General features: G+C 34.1%; 1 protein-coding gene across 4 annotated transcripts in view; it reads left to right on the forward strand.

The window, feature by feature from the left end:
- Positions 1-15,872, forward strand: part of ST7L (suppression of tumorigenicity 7 like) — a 56,560-nt gene extending 40,688 nt beyond the window's left edge. For 2 of the 4 annotated variants that reach the window (XM_039337387.1, XM_039337389.1), the window contains one exon: positions 13,228-15,872. In XM_039337387.1, the coding sequence (XP_039193321.1) occupies positions 13,228-13,323 (96 nt within the window). In that variant the 3' untranslated portion in view covers positions 13,324-15,872. Of the gene's footprint in view, positions 1-6,286; positions 6,369-13,210 lie in introns of all 4 variants that reach the window. The other 2 variants (XR_005556053.1, XM_039337388.1) reach the window with 2 other exon arrangements.
- The last annotated feature ends 2,701 nt before the right edge of the window (positions 15,873-18,573 follow it).

Consider the following 18,573-nt stretch of genomic DNA (forward strand, 5'->3'; position numbering starts at 1 on the left):
GGGTACAATCAGTACTTTTAACAAATAGCATATGATAATTATTAGTATAGAAAGCTTGAAGCTTGAAGTGATTTATGTTTGCTTTTTGATATGTTATTTTATATGTGAATGACATTCAAAGGTCTACTTGTTGAACAAACTTTTCCAGTGAAATTGATGCTTAAAACATCACGGAACAATGTTAGAACTGGCAAAAAAGACAGCAGGAAGGCCTCTTTGAAATTTCTATTTAATTTCAGTTTTATCATCTCCCATATTTTTTATAATTATAACAGTAATTTGTTATAAAATGGAAGGGAATTAGACATCTTCCTTCCCCTTCTTTAAATTAGTTTTCAATAAAGAAAAATGATTCAATGAGGTCCTATGCATACAGACTTAGAATTAAAAGCAGTTAACTTCTGGATAAATCTTAAGATTGCAGCTTTCATTTTTAACATGTAAATTGATTTAACTCATTTGTTCTGCTCGCTCTGACACTGGAGTCTTGCTCTGGAATTGGAAAATCATGTGTGATTAGTACTGCTGTCATTTCATTAAAGTAGTAATGACTTTTGTTGTTATCCAGACATATTTAACATTTCTGAGAAAAGACATACTTCATTATTTATAATCACTTAATCACCACCACCTATATGAAAGAAAAAGACTATTTACCTACAATTTTTTTTTGTAGCTACGTATATTTTAAAAACGGAGTGTGATAACTGTGCAGTTAAAGATGCTGGAAAGCTGACAGCTTGAATCAAGATCTGAGCACTGTTCAATGGGCTGAACTCCTGTTACTTGTCTCAGATCCTGCCCATCTAGCAATTTGAAAGCATGCAAATGCAAATAGAAAAATAGGTAGGGAAGGTAACAGCATTCCATGCGCCTTAGCATATAATTATGCTGGCCATGTGACCATGGAAATGTTTTTGGACAAGCTGGCTACTTCAGCTAAGAAATGGAGATGAGCACGTCCTCCCCTCTGACATGACTGGACAGGGGAAACCTTTACTTTTACACTTTAAAAAATATTTAATTCTGAGGTAATTGATACAGTGTAAGTTTTTCAATGTCTGTTCAGAAGTAAGGGTAATTACAGTTTAAAAATGCTAAGTCTAATAAGGCTATGGATTCAATTATTTCTCATGATTAGTCGATATATATAAAATAAATTACCTCACTGAAGCTTTAAGAAATGCATCTTAATGTGATTCTGTGTGTATCTTTAACAAAATATTTACTAAATTCTAGAGTTTTATAGAAAAAATATATTTAGCAAAAAAAGGGGGAACTCATCAAATTTGCAGATGACACCAAACTGGCAAGAATAGCCAACAGCCCAGAAGACAAACTCAGGATCCAAAAAAATCTTTTTTTTTTAATTGAAAATTTTTAAATTTTACAAAACAATACGGTTCCCCCCCCAAACCACCCCAACCCTCCCATGCCCTCCCCCGACCTTTCCAGAGCTGAATACAGGCTTAATATTTTTTCAAAAAATCTTAAAACAAATATAAACCATAAACAAATCTAAATACATTAATTAAAGAAATTGTAAACTAGTTAACAATAATATATGTATAAAAAAAACAAAAATACAAGGAAATACAAGAAAATAGGAAGAAAGAAAAAGGAAAAAAGTTTATAAAATATCTTAAATTTTAAGTATAAGTTATTGAAAAGCTAAATAATATTTTTTTATATCCAACTTATATTGTATAAAGTCTATCCATTTTTTCCATACCAAAAAATACTTCTCTTGCGATTGGTCTTTCAAGAAAGCCGAAATCTTTGCCATTTCCGCCAAATAAGAAACTTTTAAAAACCACTCTTGCAAGGTAGGCAAAGATTCCTTCTTCCAACATTGCCCTACTAACAACCTTGCCGCTGTGATTAAATTTAACATCAATATAGTCTCTTTAGTATCACAATCAGAAACAATACCTAACAAAAACAGTTGTGGAGTAAATTTTACCCTTCTTCTAAAAATTCTTTGAATATTCCACCATATCTTAATCCAAAAAGCTTTTATATTTTTACATGACCACCAGATATGATAATAAGTAGCATCCAAACATCCACATCTCCAACATTTAGGCTGTAAGTCAGGATACATACGAGACATTTTTTGTGGATCAAGGTGCCATCTATAAAACATTTTGTAAAAATTTTCCCTTAAATTTTGGGCTTGTGTAAATTTAACATTCCTCAAAAATCTTGACAAACTTGAACAATGGGCCCTATCCAACAAAATGAGTTTCAGTGTGGAGAAAAGCAAAGTTTTACATTTAGGTAGGAAAAATCAAAGGTGTAAGTACAGATTGGAATACTGTATCCAGTTTTGGTCACCACGATGTAAAAAAGATGTTGAGACTCTAGAAAGAGTACAGAGAAGAGCAACAAAGATGATTAGGGGACTGGAGGCTAAAACATATAAGGACCGGTTGCTTTAATTGGGTATGTCTAGTTTAATGAAGAGAAGGACGAGGGGAGACATGATAGCAGTGTTCCAATATCTCAGAGCTGCCACAAAGAAGAGGGAGTCAAGCTATTTTCCAAAGTGCCTGAAGGCAGGACAAGAAGCAACGGATGGAAACTAATCAAGGAGAGAAGCAATCTAGAACTAAGGAGAAACTTCCTGACAGTTAGAACAATTAACTAGTGGAACAACCTGCCTCCAGAAGCGGTGAATGCTCCAACACTGGAAGTTTTTAAGAAGAAACTGGACAGCCATTTGTCCGAAATGGTATAGGGTTACCTGTCTGAACAGGGGGTTGGACTTGATGACCTCCAAAGTCCCTTCCAACTTTATTACTATTATTATTATTATTATTATTATGATTATTAATTGGACAAGACCAGACTTAAAAACAGTAACTGTGAGAGGGACCTTGGAGTCCTAGTGGACATTCACTTAACCATGAGCCAGCAGTGTGTAATCCTGGGTTGTATAAACAGAGACATAGAATCAAGATCATGAGAGGTATTAGTACCACTTAATAAAACCCTAGTAATACCACACCTGGAATACTGCAGCCAATTTTGGTCTCCATATCACAAAAAAGATGTTGAGTGTTTGGAAAAAATTCAGAGAAGAGCAACTAAGATGATCAAAGGCATGGAGACTAAAACATACAAAGAATGGCTGCAGAACTTGGGTTTCGCTAGTCTAAAGAAAAGAAGAAATAGGGGAGACATGATATTCCAATATTCTAGTATTTGAAGGGCTGCCACAAAGAAGAGGAGGTCACCTTATTCACCAAAGCACCAGAGGGCAGGATAAGAAACAATGGTTGGAAACTGATCAAAGAGAGAAGCGACCTGGAATTAAGGAGAAACTTCCTTACAGTGAGGACAATTAACCTGTTGAACAGCTTGCCCCCAGAAATCATGGGCGCTCCATCACTAAACATTTTAAAAAAGAAACTAGACAGTCACTTTTCTGAGATGGTATAGGTTCTCTTGCTTGAGCAGAGGGCTGGACTGGAAGACCTTCAAGGTCCCTTCCAGTTCTATTCAAAATTAGTAAACAAAAAAATAACCCAGTGAGAACTTATTGTATTGGTTTGCCGCTAGATATTGATTGTTTTGGATGGAAGAAATTAAGTGGGATGGAAAAAATAATGGAATATCATGGGTAGTATACTGAATAGGTATTGGAGATTCTTAATAATTTTGTCTTTTAGCAAGACTCTTTTAAACATATAGACATTTCCATGAGGTTAACATTATTTAACTGGAATAAAATCTTAAATTGGCATTTTATCTAATTTTCTAATGTTATTTCATAATTTGGATGTCAGTTAAAATACATAGGTTGTACCTATCTTAAAACTGGTTTTTTAAGTCTCTTGAATGCCAGTTAAAATGGTGCACTGTCTCGGGAAAGTATTATGGCTATTTTGAGGCTATGAGGAGACCTAGAATCACAGCAGTTGGTCTACTGTGTCTGAACTGCTTTTTGCAGTCACAAAAGTATGGTCTGTTGATAATTAACCTTTGTGATGGTGCAAAAATTAGTTTATGGACTCAGTGTTTTAGACTAAATCTTTGAAATGTGCCCCAAAGGCACTGTTATTTGTAAGAGGTGTGCTAAAAAGGTGTTCCTTTTGGTATAGTGAGTTACTAGGCTTCACATAATTCTCTTTACCCTGATGTTATAGATAGAATCCATTCATTTTCCAATCTTCTAAAAGGTTAAGGTTGGTTTTGTCTTTACGCATTTTAAATGTAGAAGATCTTGAGCAGCTGAATAACTGTTGTTGGAGCTACGTTGAACTTTTAACACACACAGTTATTTTAAAAAGATCCAGCTAGATATTTTTAATCTCTGAAGCTAAATTAAATATTAAGACAACCATAAGATTTATTTATTTATTTATTTATTTATTTAAAAGATGTATAGGGCCACCCATCTTAAGCAACTCTGCTTAAACAAAAATTATGGCTTACAACAACCATAAAACTAATAAAACAGCAATCATAACAACAAAAACAAACAAACAAAAACCCTGCACTGTAATTGTTCCCCTTAGGACATCCCATACCAGGCTCAGTATTATTATTTTTTGTTGCTTCCTTATTTATTTTCATGCTATGGCCTGTGTTTCATATCAAACAGATTTAATATGGATTCCATATTATTTGGCTATTGACCTGGACAGTAAATAGATTTTATATTTCATGAAAGTGAGCTTGGGTCCCCCCCCCACAATTATTAGATAAAAACTGTTCTGGTTGAATGTGATGAATTTGATTACTGCCCATTTTCCAAGAAATGAAATGTAGCTTAATTCCCAGTGTACTAGAATGTTTGTGAACTGTTTTGAATTTTCAATATTTCTGCCTAAATATGACCTAAAACATGACCTGTTGTCCACATGTCCTAAAATTAAATAAAGCCTAATTAAACAAAGACATTATACTTGTTCATTATTTTATTGAGGAAAATGATCCAAAACTGCATTATTGTGTGTGGCAAAAGTATGTGAATCTTTCCTTTCATGTGCCCCCCTGGGCTGCAACTAAACATTTCTGACAACTGATAATCAGTTCTAAATGTTAGCCCATTCCTCCTTACAGAACAGATTCAATTAAGGAATCTTGGTTGGCTTCCTCATACAAACTGCTTGCTTCAGGTCCTTCCACAAGGATTTAATTTCTAGAATTATGCTCAGGACTTTGACTTGACTACTCCCAAACATTAACTTTCTTCTGCTTTAACCATTTGTTGGTTGTATGGCTCGCATACTTTTGCTACACAGAAATGTGTAGCTTGGATCACTTTCTTTAATAAATAAATGAACAAGTATAATGTTTTTGACTTTTTTGTTTAATTGCATGGTTTAGGCTATATTTATACAAAAATATTAAAAATTCAAAAGAGTTCATAAATTTTGAGACATCACTATAGGTTCATGGCTGAGAGGGAATTTGAATTCAGTGGTATGTATGCTAGCACAATTTGATCATTCCAGACACAATTTCCGTCAAGGTTGTGTGTGAAAGAAGCTCATAAGATTTTGTCCCTGTTCTAAATTTTAAAGGTTGGTACATACTCAGTCTGTTCCAAGTTGCTCATGAATACAAATTGTATTTTTTTTAAAAAAAAAAAAACAGCTTGCCACTATATCTCTCAGTTTAAAAACATTTCAAGTGGGCATATTAGATAATCTCAGTTAGCTAATCAGTACCGTTATGATGTATAATCTTGTAAAATAACAAAACTTAATATATTTATTTAGTGGAATAGCAATGGTTTTAATATTTTTACTGGGTCATATTTCCTTTGATTCCTATACAATCAGTTTGCCAGACAAAACTGTAGCCAAACTGCAAAAACTTGTTGAGAAGCCAAAACCCACAGAGAATCTTTTAATAGCTGTAGTGTATGCACAATGGAATATGACAGCAAATAGCCCAGATTTGGCAGAGTCGCTCAAAGGAACTGAATGGAGTCCAGTGGGGTACAGAAATGTTGGCCAACTTTTGTTTCAACTGGAAAGGGCTTCAGATTTTGAAGTCCTGTCTTCCAGAAGCTTTGGATGCCCCACTGGGAAGTAGAGTTAGTATAACTGAACTGCATGGTTGTTTAACATGAAGAGGGAAAAACTAGTAGTGTGTCTTAGAGTTCTGTATTACAAAACAAGTGAATCTGCAGTAGATTTATATGCTATGAAAACTTATACATGGAATACTGTCTTTGTACAACAGTCTTCATCTTAATGTAGCCTTATTACAGATGCAAGTAGGATGCAACAGTTAAGGACCATCTGATATCTCTCTCCTTTCATCTTAGATGGTACTTCCTAAGAGCTGAAGTAACAGGGGTAGCTTTATTACGAAGCAATGCAAAACAGTTATTGATGACTGTTTCCAAGGTATGGAACATTTTCCTGTTGATAACTTGCATTTGCTTACGTTTAATTATAAGAACCATCCCTAGTCTTGAATGCTAAAGGAAATGGATTTCTTTTATCCTATGAAATTTGCAGTCAATTAAAGTTAAGAGTAAGAAGTAAAATCCTTTATTTTGAGTAGTTTTAGAGTTGATATAAACTACAGGTCCCTGAGAGAAATCAATTATAATACTTTTCTATCCTGTAAATTTGCTTTGATTGATAGCTTTCAGTGACATTGTTCCTCTGGTTTACTTTATAAGGATTTTACCCACATTGCAAATTAGAAATATATAATAATTGTGTTTAGATTTTAGTGTTAGTATAGTATAATTTGATTCTTAAACACCAAGAAAATTTTATTTTGTGCAGCATGCTTCAAATGGCTGTTCTAATGCACTTTTTAAAACCTAGTGTGAAGAGATGAATATATATATTGAGGCTTTTCAGTTCCTGTAACCATTCAGGTTATTATTAAGTAATCTGAAGATTTATCAAGTAAAACATTTGTTTTTGTTGTGTTCTTGTGTGCAAAGAGCTTCAAATTATCTAATTAATCCTTACACAGCCTTTAACATAGTTCAGCCTTGAGTATATACAAGATTTAAATTGCTGTCATTCTTAGGCATTATTCTACTTCAGCTCATTTAATTGACCACTGTAATTTATTTGTAGTTACTTCTTGTTTTGTTTTCACAAATTAAAATTATGCTCAGTTAAAACTTGTCCAAATTTGTCTTTAATGCTAACTTGATTTCAACTGAATTGGGACCTTTTCCATACACACGTGTTTACATAGTATTCAGATGATTGGTACTATGAGTTGTGATTATACTTTTCCATAAAAGAAGAAAGTGCAAAATGAGAATCTTTTTCTTTATTCCTCCTGAAAATCTGAAAATCAGTTCTTTTTATGTCTGTGTTATACAATTTGCCTAACTGCCTTTTTTTTAAAGAATTAAATATGATATGCTACTATATTGCTTAGATCCAGTTCCTCTATCCTCAATGAAAGAATACATTTTAAAGTACATTCAGCCAATAAACTCATAATTATTAGGGCTTGCTGATTAGATGGATTTATTATAAAAATGTTTAGTATAAAATGTTATTAAAGTAAAAAGTTGAGGTTACATGTTGTTACCTTATTCTACTGTGACAAAAAGAGTTGGAAGTCAATGCTTTTCTTTCATTTTTCCCTTTTACCCCAGACTTTTCCCTCTTCCCCTTCTTCTTCCTTACTTCCCTATTTTCATTTTTCTTTGAATTTTTGTACTTTATATTTTTATAAACTAATAAAATTTGTGGCAAAACTAAACTTATTATTGTCTGAATAAACCATATTTCAGTGATGTAAACATAATTAAAGTCTAACATGACTGAAGTGGTTTATGAATGTGCAAACAAATATGTATAACATAATAGATAAGGAAACAATGTATTTTTAAAGGATAATAAAAGTAAATATTACTTTAATTTCTCCAAAATTTCTGTTAAAAAAATGAATTTCCCGCGCTGCTTGGAGCTGCTAAATAACAGTTAATCATCTGACGAAGCATATACAGTATATTGTTACATATTTTTTGTAAGATTTCAGTAATGTATAGGTAGTCCTCGACTTACAACCACAATTGAGCCCAAAATTTCTGTTGCTAAGCAAAACATTTGTTAAGTGAATTTTGTCCGACCTTTCTTGCCACAGTTGTTAAGTGAATCACTGCAGTTGTTAAGTCAGTAACACAGTGGTTAAGTGAATTTGGCTCCCCCATTGATTTTGCTTATATGAAGATCACAAAAATTGACTGTATGACTCTGGGACACTGGAACCATCGTAAATATGAGTCAGTTGCCCAGCATCTGAATTTTGATCATGGGGATGCTGCAAAAGTTGTAAATGTGAGAAACTGTCATAACTCACTTTTTTCAGTGCCGTTGTAACTTTGGTCACTAAACGAAAAGTTGTAAGTCAGGGACTACTTGTATTAACAATTTACTCTTTTGTTAATATAGCATTGTTTTGCATGTTTACCTTGTGTAACTGGATTTTTTTTTTTAAAAAAGCACCTCTCTCATTTCTTTGATTTTTCAAAAATTGATGTGATTGCACTTGTATCCAATCCAAAGAAAAAGGATCCACTATTCTTTCAGCTTACAGTTGAACAGAATAGCTTTATAATAGTTCCTGACCAGAATTGTGCACATTTGTGAAATACAGCTTATAGATTTCATATAGAAATCCATAAAATTTCTAATTATATTAGAAAAAAATAGAATGTATGAAAAATACTAACATGCTAAAAATTAAATATTTAAGACTAAATCACTAAATTGTAAAAATATTTTACCATGTTATCAAACAACCATACTCAGAGTACCGTATATGCCGCCGTATTAGGCGACCCGGCGTATAAGACGACCCCCGTCTTTCTAGCCGGGCCGCATTCCTAGAACGTCATCTTATACGCCGGAAACTACCAGTATTTCCGGCGTATAAGACGACTCGGCGTATAAGACGACCCCCGTCTTTGGCGCCGATTTCAGCGCTCGCGGAAGTCGTCTTATACGCCGGCATTTACGGTAATATAAAATAATAAAGGGTAAAACAAAATAACAAATACTCGAATACAATTGCCAGATTTCATATTTTGTTTGTGATCAGATTGAATAATAGTTATTGTGTTCCAATCATTCAGTATCCAATTAAATTAAATAATAATCCAATTGAAACAAAATTTGGCAACTTTAAAGTTAGATCACTAGTACAATTTGCAAGAAGAAATTAAATGTAGGATGTATTCTACTGGGGAACGTGCTTAGAAATAAAATAAAATGCAAGTGATAAATTTCTTCATAAAATTAGTAACACAGCAGTACATGGCCCATAGTTTCAGTTATTCCCGATTGACAGGGACAGACCCTCCCTCTGAGATGAATACATTATCTTCCAGGAAGAATGAAGACAAGTTAAAATATGCTAGGGCAAAGATCCTACAATATTTTGCGGTAGCAAGATTGTTTTAATATTTAGCCAGGGCAAAAGGTTTATTTTAGTCCCCCATCTTAAAAAAGAAAGTTAAAAAAAGGAAGTTCCTAGCACTATCTTTGTGAAAATCAATTATTTGCTGTTTGGCAATTTCTTTAGCTTTGGAAAAAGCCAAAGAATGTAAAGCTGTTATAGATAAGCCAGTATTTTGTAATTTTATCTCCAAGGTGGTCTTCCAAGTTGAGTAAAAATTATCTAATAGCGTCAGTAGGTCTGGGCCCTCAGGGAAGAATGTTAGTTTAAGCCAAAGATTGATTTTGCTTAGTGAAGTTCAGGCTATGATTGAATTGATATCTACTTTCAATCAAAAGGTGGTACTGGGACAACCAAAGGATCCTAAAGATCTTCAACATCTTAGATCAAACTCCAAGAGGGAAAAGTTCTTGGGGATACAGGCCCACATTCTGCCTTGCCTTGAAACTTTCTAATTATAGGGGGGATATAAAAGCCACCATTTTTGAAAATTAAACCTGAGAATGAAAGCTACACACTTCAGGATGAACTTCATAGCATACATAATCTATGCCTCACTGCCCTCCAGTCTGAAGGCCTATAAAACAGCATCTAGGAATCCAAAGTTTTTAGCTTGTAGTATTTCATATTCATTTATCCATGAGCCATATTTTATTAAGAGCTACTGTTTTAGAGAAGACTTGGTCTTTAGTTAATTTAGAATGAACTTTTCTTCAGCACCAGAGAAACCAAAAGATCTGGAGATCTTTTCTAAGTTCCATAAAGGAGATTGGAAGAATGGCTGCCTCATCTGCATATAACAAAATAGAATTCTATTATGGCAAGATGTTTATGACCTACTTTACTTAAATTATAATCATGTAATAATTTGTTGTACTGCTTTCCAACTTTTTTTAAAAAAATAGTTGAATAGAATATAATTTTAGAAAATTCAAGAGTCTATAGACTAATCAATATTAAGTTTGATATATTTTATTTTTTAAAATGTTATATTAGATAAAAAAAATAACAGTTTTTTTCCAGATTGTTGTACCGATTCATTTGATAGATGTCTATTTAATGACATATCAGATTAATTTCCATTACAATTCTTTTATTTCAATTTTTCTAAGAAGCCAGCATGGTTTTTCTTGTATACCAGTGCTACATGTTGTAAACTGTGGAAAAATATACAAGAGTTCTGTCTCAGTTCTAATGATTTTATATGTGTAATTATCAAACTCTAGGATCAGTTTCTTGTAGCATTTCAGACTGTAAGTCTTAATTACCAAAATAACTGTGCCTAATTTAACTAATGAAAAACTAAAGACAAAAGTACATTAGAACAATTGTATTGCTGTGTAGACTCTGTTTTCCATCCCACAACATTTAAATTGACCTCGCATTTGATCCAAGGTCCCAGGACACATGTGAATTCTGAGGCTTTCAGCAGAAAATGCTTGCAGTGGGGGAAAAGTATCTTTTCTAAAATCAGGCTATCAAATTGAGTGTTTCCTTACACTGATTTCTGTTTTTGAGTATGATTCCATGTCATATTGGAATTGTTTCTTGCAGGGATCATCCTAGTGCCACGATCACTCTCACACCCATACACATTGGGAAATGCTTGGAGAAAAGTGCACTTGAAATACCTCTTTTTATATAGTTAAAGAAGCCATGTCCTGCTTCAGGTCTCCTTGGTTGTTTCAGAGCCTGCTCTTGATACTGCTGTATAGACATGGGGAAAAAAAAAACAAGTGCTTGCTTTATTAATTTTGGCTTTGCTCAATTTCTCAACTACTCCATTGCAGGAACATCCAGAGTTACTTCCTGAATTTTCTATAGGTATAGCTATACCAGTTGTAATCCCAGGGCTTTTATTATTGTGGAAGTTTTTAATGCTGGTGAGAATCAGAAGACATCAATTCACAGCTAGCATACATCTGCATTAATATTTTCTATTTCGGTCTGTTGGTTCTAGGAGGAACTCTTAAGTTTCTTTAGTGTCACAGAATTTAAGTCTTACAGAATTGTGTTGATTTCTCTTTTTCCACTTGCTATAACATGTATGAAATAGTTTTTCGAAAAGAAATTTCAAGTTTTCCTCAAAGTGTTCTTTTTAAATAAGATTAGTTTTATACTAAATTGTCACCCAATTGCCATTTAATCTGTTTGGTTCAACACATACTCTTTTAAAAATCTGGATTCTATTTAGATGTAAAATAGATAGTAATCCTTGAGTCTTTAAAAAAAATCAGCCCTTTTAATTGTATGATCTGATTTTAAAACTGGAATAAATATCTTTACTGTTTTGTTAAGCTCATTAAGTGACACTGAAGACTTAAGCTGTTCCACAGCTGCTGAACATCTTAGATTTATAAACATTAGAAGCTTTTGCTTATCTACAAGAAATGTATATGGCTTAAAATGTATAATGAACCAATCCTGTATTTAAACCATCTGAAGTAGAGGTCCATAAATTCCATGTATCTTTATAAATTGTATGTTAATTTATTTTATTGATGTGAGAGAAGAATGGCATCCGTAGGTTGATAATTCTTTATTTGCTCTGGTGCATAATTTCTGAAACATGAAGAGTTGTAGTATGTTGATAGTATGGTGAAATTGTTATAAAGTCAGCTTTTTAAAAAATTCTGCATCAAAGCCTTACAGATAATATGTCCATATTAGCATGACTTTTTGCTATGTTAAGTTTCTGGATTAATTTTATGATGTATGATCTACTAATTGCCTCAGATTGCTGACAGCAGTCATGATTGGAAAAAATGAGATTAATAAATGATGGCTGAATAAATTCATAGATTCTCCAGTACAGGAGATGGATAATCCATGGATGGGTTTTCTCTGTCTGCCTGCTCTTGAGACCAAGTAGCCAAAGCTTGACACGCCCCCACTTCCTGTGGAGTCCATTCTTAACTTGGTCTCTGCTCGGAGAAGACTCGTTTTGGCGTGGCTCTCAGCTTATCAGGTTAGACAAGAAATCCATTGATTGATTATCCCTTGATAATTGGCTTCCCCTTCCCAAAAAAATTTTCCACCTATAGGAATTTAACCACAAAATTTTCTGGGGATCAGTCCTGATCTCAAACCTAAAATTAAAAAGGGGATTGGTGGGGAGGGAAATTTCCCCACAGATATCAGCCAGCCCCAGGGCTCTGGGGGGTGAAAAGGGGGGGAAGAAGGCATCAGCAGAGACTACTTGCTGAACCTTTTCCCCAACCACTAAGTTTTCCTTGGGATCATCCCTGATTCTATTTTTTATAACAGTTTTAGCAGTTGGGCTAAAAATCAAGATTACTATTATTACTATTTCATAAAATGTCTATGTCTAATAAGGATAGGTTTGAAGTAATGAAACTGACTAACTTTAACTTACTTTAAGAGAAATAACCCTAACATTCTGAATATGCCATAATTTCATACAAACCTGTAATTAAAATATTTTTATCCTACTACTTCCGTAAATATTGATTAAATCTTCCTGTTTGTTGGAACATTTTGGGAGCTTGGTTCATTATTTTTAAATCTTTATTTTTAAAGTACCAGTTGCTCCATTTCTCCACATTTATTGGATTGCATGTTTCAAACTAAAATTTTAAGTTTTACACAAATATTTATAGTCTTTTGTTTAAAAAAAATGAAAAGGAGATAAGTTTATTATAGTGTGATACCTAGACTATTTCCCATCCTCAGTGAAGTCCACTAATATAGGCTGGAAAATATTTCCTGTTTTTTCTTCAGAGGCCGAAGTTTGGGGTAACGTACTTCTGAATAGCTCTCTTAACTTCAGCATCATTTTTTATTACAGCTTTTTCTTTCTTTCAGTTTTTTGGAACTCTTTTGTCACCTTTGAGCTTCTTGATGGAGAAGATAGAACGCCTCATGCCTTCTGGTCTCTGGCATCAGCTGACCCAAATCTGAACACATCTCAGTTCACATGAACTTTAACATCAGCACCTCTTGATTACAAAAGCATTGGCAACTAAGAGTGTGAAGGAAGCCTTACTTAGCTTTGTTTTACAGGCTGTTAAACATTTTTTGTACTCCTTCGTAAGCCTAAAATATTGTAGATTTAAAATCCACAATTCAGTGTCTGGGTGGGTGGGGAGAGGATTGTTGGTACTTAAGGCTACTGCTTTCTCTCTCAGAAATTCCAGAAAGCAATAAATCTGATAGATCCTATGTTGAAATTTCCTTCTGAAGTGGAGATATACTTATTTATATTTATTAGCCAAGAATCTAACCCACAGGGCTTGTGTTACTGACCATTTGCCAAGATGCACGGCCCAGTAGGGGGCCCACTGCCAGTACATCAAGTCTCCTGCTTCTTTCTGTTGCTGCATGTTCACTTGTTTACTCCTAAGGAAGGGAGCAGTTAACAGAAAAACAAGAAGGAACTATAGCCTGCATTTGCTTTACTCTTTCTCTCCTGATCTAAGGCAGCAACACGAAGAAAAGGGACCAAGAAGTACCATAGAGATGCGTTGCTAATGCTAGTCTTGAAAGCAAGAGATAATTCTGCTGAAACTTGGTTCTGAACCATTCTTAATTATGAGGATCTTCCAACTGGTCACCATATATTGTGTTTTTTGAGGATTATCTGAATTACAGTTAACTTGGATTTATTTAATTTAATTAAAATTAACAAAATCACAAAGGGAATAATACACACACACACACACACACACACACACACACACACACACACATCATGCCTAGGCCACACACAAATTGAAGCCAAGTTGTATAATTCCTTGCACAAGGCCATTAGTATTGGGGCCATCAATGTCTCAGGAATATGCTGTTCCACAGGGCATGCGCAGTGAGTGACATAGAAAGCATCCCCTTATGATAGTTCTATAAGTTAAGAAAGAATATAAATTATATTTTGGACAGAATCATTTATTATGTATAAGTAAATGCATAGCCTGGGCAGCCTAGTCATTTTATTAAAAGTTTAATTAGTTGCTATGTGCCCATCTCCTCCCCCATTTTCACTGGCTTAAGCAAGTAGCAGTTCTTAGCCAACCATTGCCTATTACAAAAGCTAAGCAGGATTGGCCCTGGCTTACATTTGGATGAAAGACAACCTGACAATTCTGAAACTGTTGGCCAGATTAGAAAGTTTTTAAAAATCCTGAAAGAAAGCAACGGCAAACCATTTCTATACAGTGGTCCTTCAAATCCTTATGAACCCTTTTAAATTTTCAATATTTCTCTATAAATATGACCTAAAATGTGATCTGTCATCCACACAGTTGTTTAGAACTATATAAAGTGAAAACCAATTAAATGAGTCTAAAACATAACTTGTTCATTTATTTGCTGAGGAAAGGATATAAAGCTACACATTTGTCACAAAATGTATATGAACTTTGCTTTCAGTAATTGCTAATGTTTTGGAGTGGCCAACTTAAAAGTCCTGACCTTAATCCTAAAGAAATGTTGTGGAAGGACTTGAAGTAAGGAGTTCATGTGAGGAAGTCCATCCCTTAGTTTGAAGATACTCTGTAAAGAAGAATGCATTAAAATTTCTTCCACACAAATCTATAGGACTGATCAGTTACTGAAAATGTTTAGTTGCAGTTATTGCTGCCCAGTGACTGAAAGCAAAGATTCACATACTTGCCACACACAAATATGTAGCTTTGGATCATTTTTCTCAATAAAGCAATGAACAAATGTTTTTAATTCATTTATTTAATTGCACTGTTTATCCAGAAATACTGAAAATTCAGAAGAATTTGCAGACACTTAAACACTAACTCTGCCAAGATAACTGCTTGGCTCAAGGGTGTTTTTACTTTTTTATTGTTCATCAAGCAATAAATCAGAATTTAATAAGTGGATTAGTCATTTGCACTTGTTTCTTAAATTGCTCAACCATTTGTAGAGCTTGATGGAGACTGATACCTTAGGAGGAGTTTCTCCTAACATCAATAGACAAAATTGATTTTTATCCTTGACCTTTGACTATCCTGAGTCATTTATAAAGCTCAGTTTATCCCTTCCCCTTTCTCCCATCTTCTGTCTTTGTTTTGAACAGCAACTATATGAAGGAAAGTGGGACAACTAAATACTTGAGTAATAGCATTGTAGTATTGGATGACAGGTGTATTTCTCAACTGCTGTTAGACATTATTAAAGCATGGCTAGTTCAGATGTGTAATCGCAGCATACAAGGATAGAAGAAATACAAGGCATACACACACAGCGTATAAGGATAGAAAAAGTTTTATCTGTTGCAAAAACACTGATGTCTACACAAAATGACTGCTCTTTCTGAAGCAAAGTTATATTTCATAGATGTTTTGAAGATCATTCATTTCTCTATCTCTTACAGTATTTTTCTTTGCTGTATTTCATAAATGTATATTGCAAGGCAGATAGCTTGTTATCTACAAGCCTATGATATGTTCTTGATTATTAGGGATCATTACTACTTGATAAATATGTCACTTACCACTCTATCTGTAGTGGTGTTTGCATTCATTTGTGACAAGACAAGAAAGAGGAAACAGACTGCTGGATCTATGCAGCAACTAGGAGGTAAAACTCAAATGTTATCTGCCGAGTGAGCATAAGCCACAGGGGTAGTTTCTCACGGTGGTATCTCTGTGATGATTAATGGTCATGCTGTATTCATCCAATTTCACTTTGCCATCCACAGAGGCCCATAAGGTAAGCAGCATAATGCTTTTTAAAATTGAATCTTTTCCAACTTATGTGTGGGGTTATAAATGAAGCAGAGTCTCCTGTGCATCACTCCCTAAGGCTGGTTTCTCTCACTGTCTTCTCTTTGACATGAGCATATTAGAGTGGGATAAGCTTGCAAACAGGGCTGGCAATGTTCTGCAATGTCTGTTGCTATCAATAATTCTTAGTCTGTCCTACTTTCATAACACAGAGAAAGACATTTCATCTACTAAAATATTTCCTTGTGCTGTGCCTTCAGTTATGCCACTTCATATACCTATGGCATTGCCTCTAATTGCAGGTTTACTTAACACAGGTGTAAAATTCATGTTATGTTCTCCACTGATTATACGGAGTCTATTTGCTCCATGTTGGATATCTTGCTTTAATTTTGCGCTCCTTGTTTTTATGTGTTAAATTTATCCTAAATTTTACTAGCCCGAAGTTATAGTCATCATGGTAGTTACTAGTTGTATGAGGATTCTCACTGTTATTTATTTATATACTGCTTGTTTTTTTCTCTCTTTGCTAATTGAGTTGCCAGAAGAACAGCTAGATTACTGTTACCAGATTCCTGAATGAATAGTTTGTAGAGTTTTAAAATTAAGTGTAGGTCATAGATTGCCAAATGTGATGTGGAGATAAAATAATGTTTTTAAATTCTCTTCAAGAAGAAAAAATGGAAAGAGACCTGTAAATATGCAAAATTTATGTATACCTTCAAGGAAAGGAGGAATTGCAATAGGTACCACACCATGTCTCTAACTATTGGTAGACAAGATATTATATCCTGTACTGCCTGATAGATTCTAGTCACGAAGAGCAACACCAAGTACATAACATTATTATAGACTAGTTTTCAAGTGATGAAGATAAAATACTTCAGTTGCTAGTTCTTCCTAAGGAAGGTTTGAACTTCCTCAAAGAAGCATTTTATACAGATCAGTGGGTTAAATTGCTCTTCTAAGTAATTAAAATATAATTGCATTATACTTCTCATATTCAAGTACATGACTGGTCGTAGTTGTTGACTTACAACTGTTCATTTAGTGACCATTCAAAGTTACAATGGCACTGAAAAAAGTGACTTATGACTGTTTTCCACACTTATGACCTTTGCAGTATCCCTATGGTGAAGTGTTCAAAATTCAGATGCTTGGCAACTGACTCATATTTATGATGATTGCCATGTCATGGGGTCATGTGATCTCCTTCTGTAACCTGATAAGCAAAGTCAATGGGAAAGCCAGATTCACTTAACAAGTGTGTTACTGATTTAACAACTGCAGCAATTCACTTAACAACTGTAGCAAGAAAGGTTGTAAAATGGGGCAAAATTCACTTAACAAATGTCTCATTTAGCCACAAAACTTTGGGCTCCATCATGGTCATAAGTCGAGGATTACCTGTATTAAAATTGTACATCCTGTCAGTTCACTTAATTAAGCTTTCAACTCTTAAATAGAAAACTAATCTAAAACTAAAATATATAGATTGCAAAGTCACAATGACAAGTGCCCCATAAACTTCCTGAGCATCTCTGAATGCATCTAGTATAGAAGAGCTCATCATCTTAAGTAATTGGCCCTACTGTCAAATTCCTCTAATTATTCCTCAAATACCTTTAAGCAACTTTTCTTGAATTCAGTTGAAATGCAACTTTCTCTATCTTGAGGTCAGATGAGTATAAGGAACTGGTGAGGCCCAGTTCTTGAAGGGTGTTTTCATATTACCCCAGTTATCTCATCTAAATTTATTTAAGGTCATAGAATTTATATTTTTCTGGCCTAAGAAAACTAATGAAATGATAGGATTGAATCCTGAAAAATCTTAAAGCAGCTTCTGGGATCGTAAATAATGAAATCAAAATGTCATAAAAAGTAGGACACCAGAAAAGAGAAAGAGCCTTATTAGTTTGAATCTGATGAATGCTTGTCAGATTGTGGATTTATTCCACATAATCAAATCACAGAGGTTCTATAAGGATTAAGGTGATGCTAATACAAGCCAAACTGACAGTCACAACTGTAATGCATCTTAGTTGAATGTTCATTGAGAAGTTTGGCATCTTACAACTAGGACTTTGCAAAGCTTTGATTGAATCCTCCTTTAAACTGAATTTTTAAGACACTAAATAAGAATCTAAATGTACTGTCCAGATTCACTGGGTATTTATAGGTTAAGTGGACTTGCTAGGTTTGCAGAATGTGAAATATTCAAATGAACAAAGCTGAGAGGGTGATGGGCACTGAGAGGCAGTGGGCTCTGAGATATTGGCACAAACAATGACTCAGATAACTGGCTAATGACGTAATCACACCTGCGAATCCTCTTTGCCAGACAGTGAGTGCTACTCAACTTCACACTTTCACTAGAATGTATTCATGCAGATTTGCTGGGCGGGAAAGAAATATATTCAGATTTATTCTCCTATTTATGTTTTATACCTGTTTGTTGGAGTTTTTATCGCTTCCC

Source organism: Crotalus tigris, unplaced genomic scaffold, assembly GCF_016545835.1.
Source record: "Crotalus tigris isolate CLP2741 ecotype Arizona unplaced genomic scaffold, ASM1654583v1 scf7180000017677.1119895, whole genome shotgun sequence".
In the NCBI taxonomy this organism is placed as follows: Eukaryota; Metazoa; Chordata; class Lepidosauria; order Squamata; family Viperidae; genus Crotalus; species Crotalus tigris.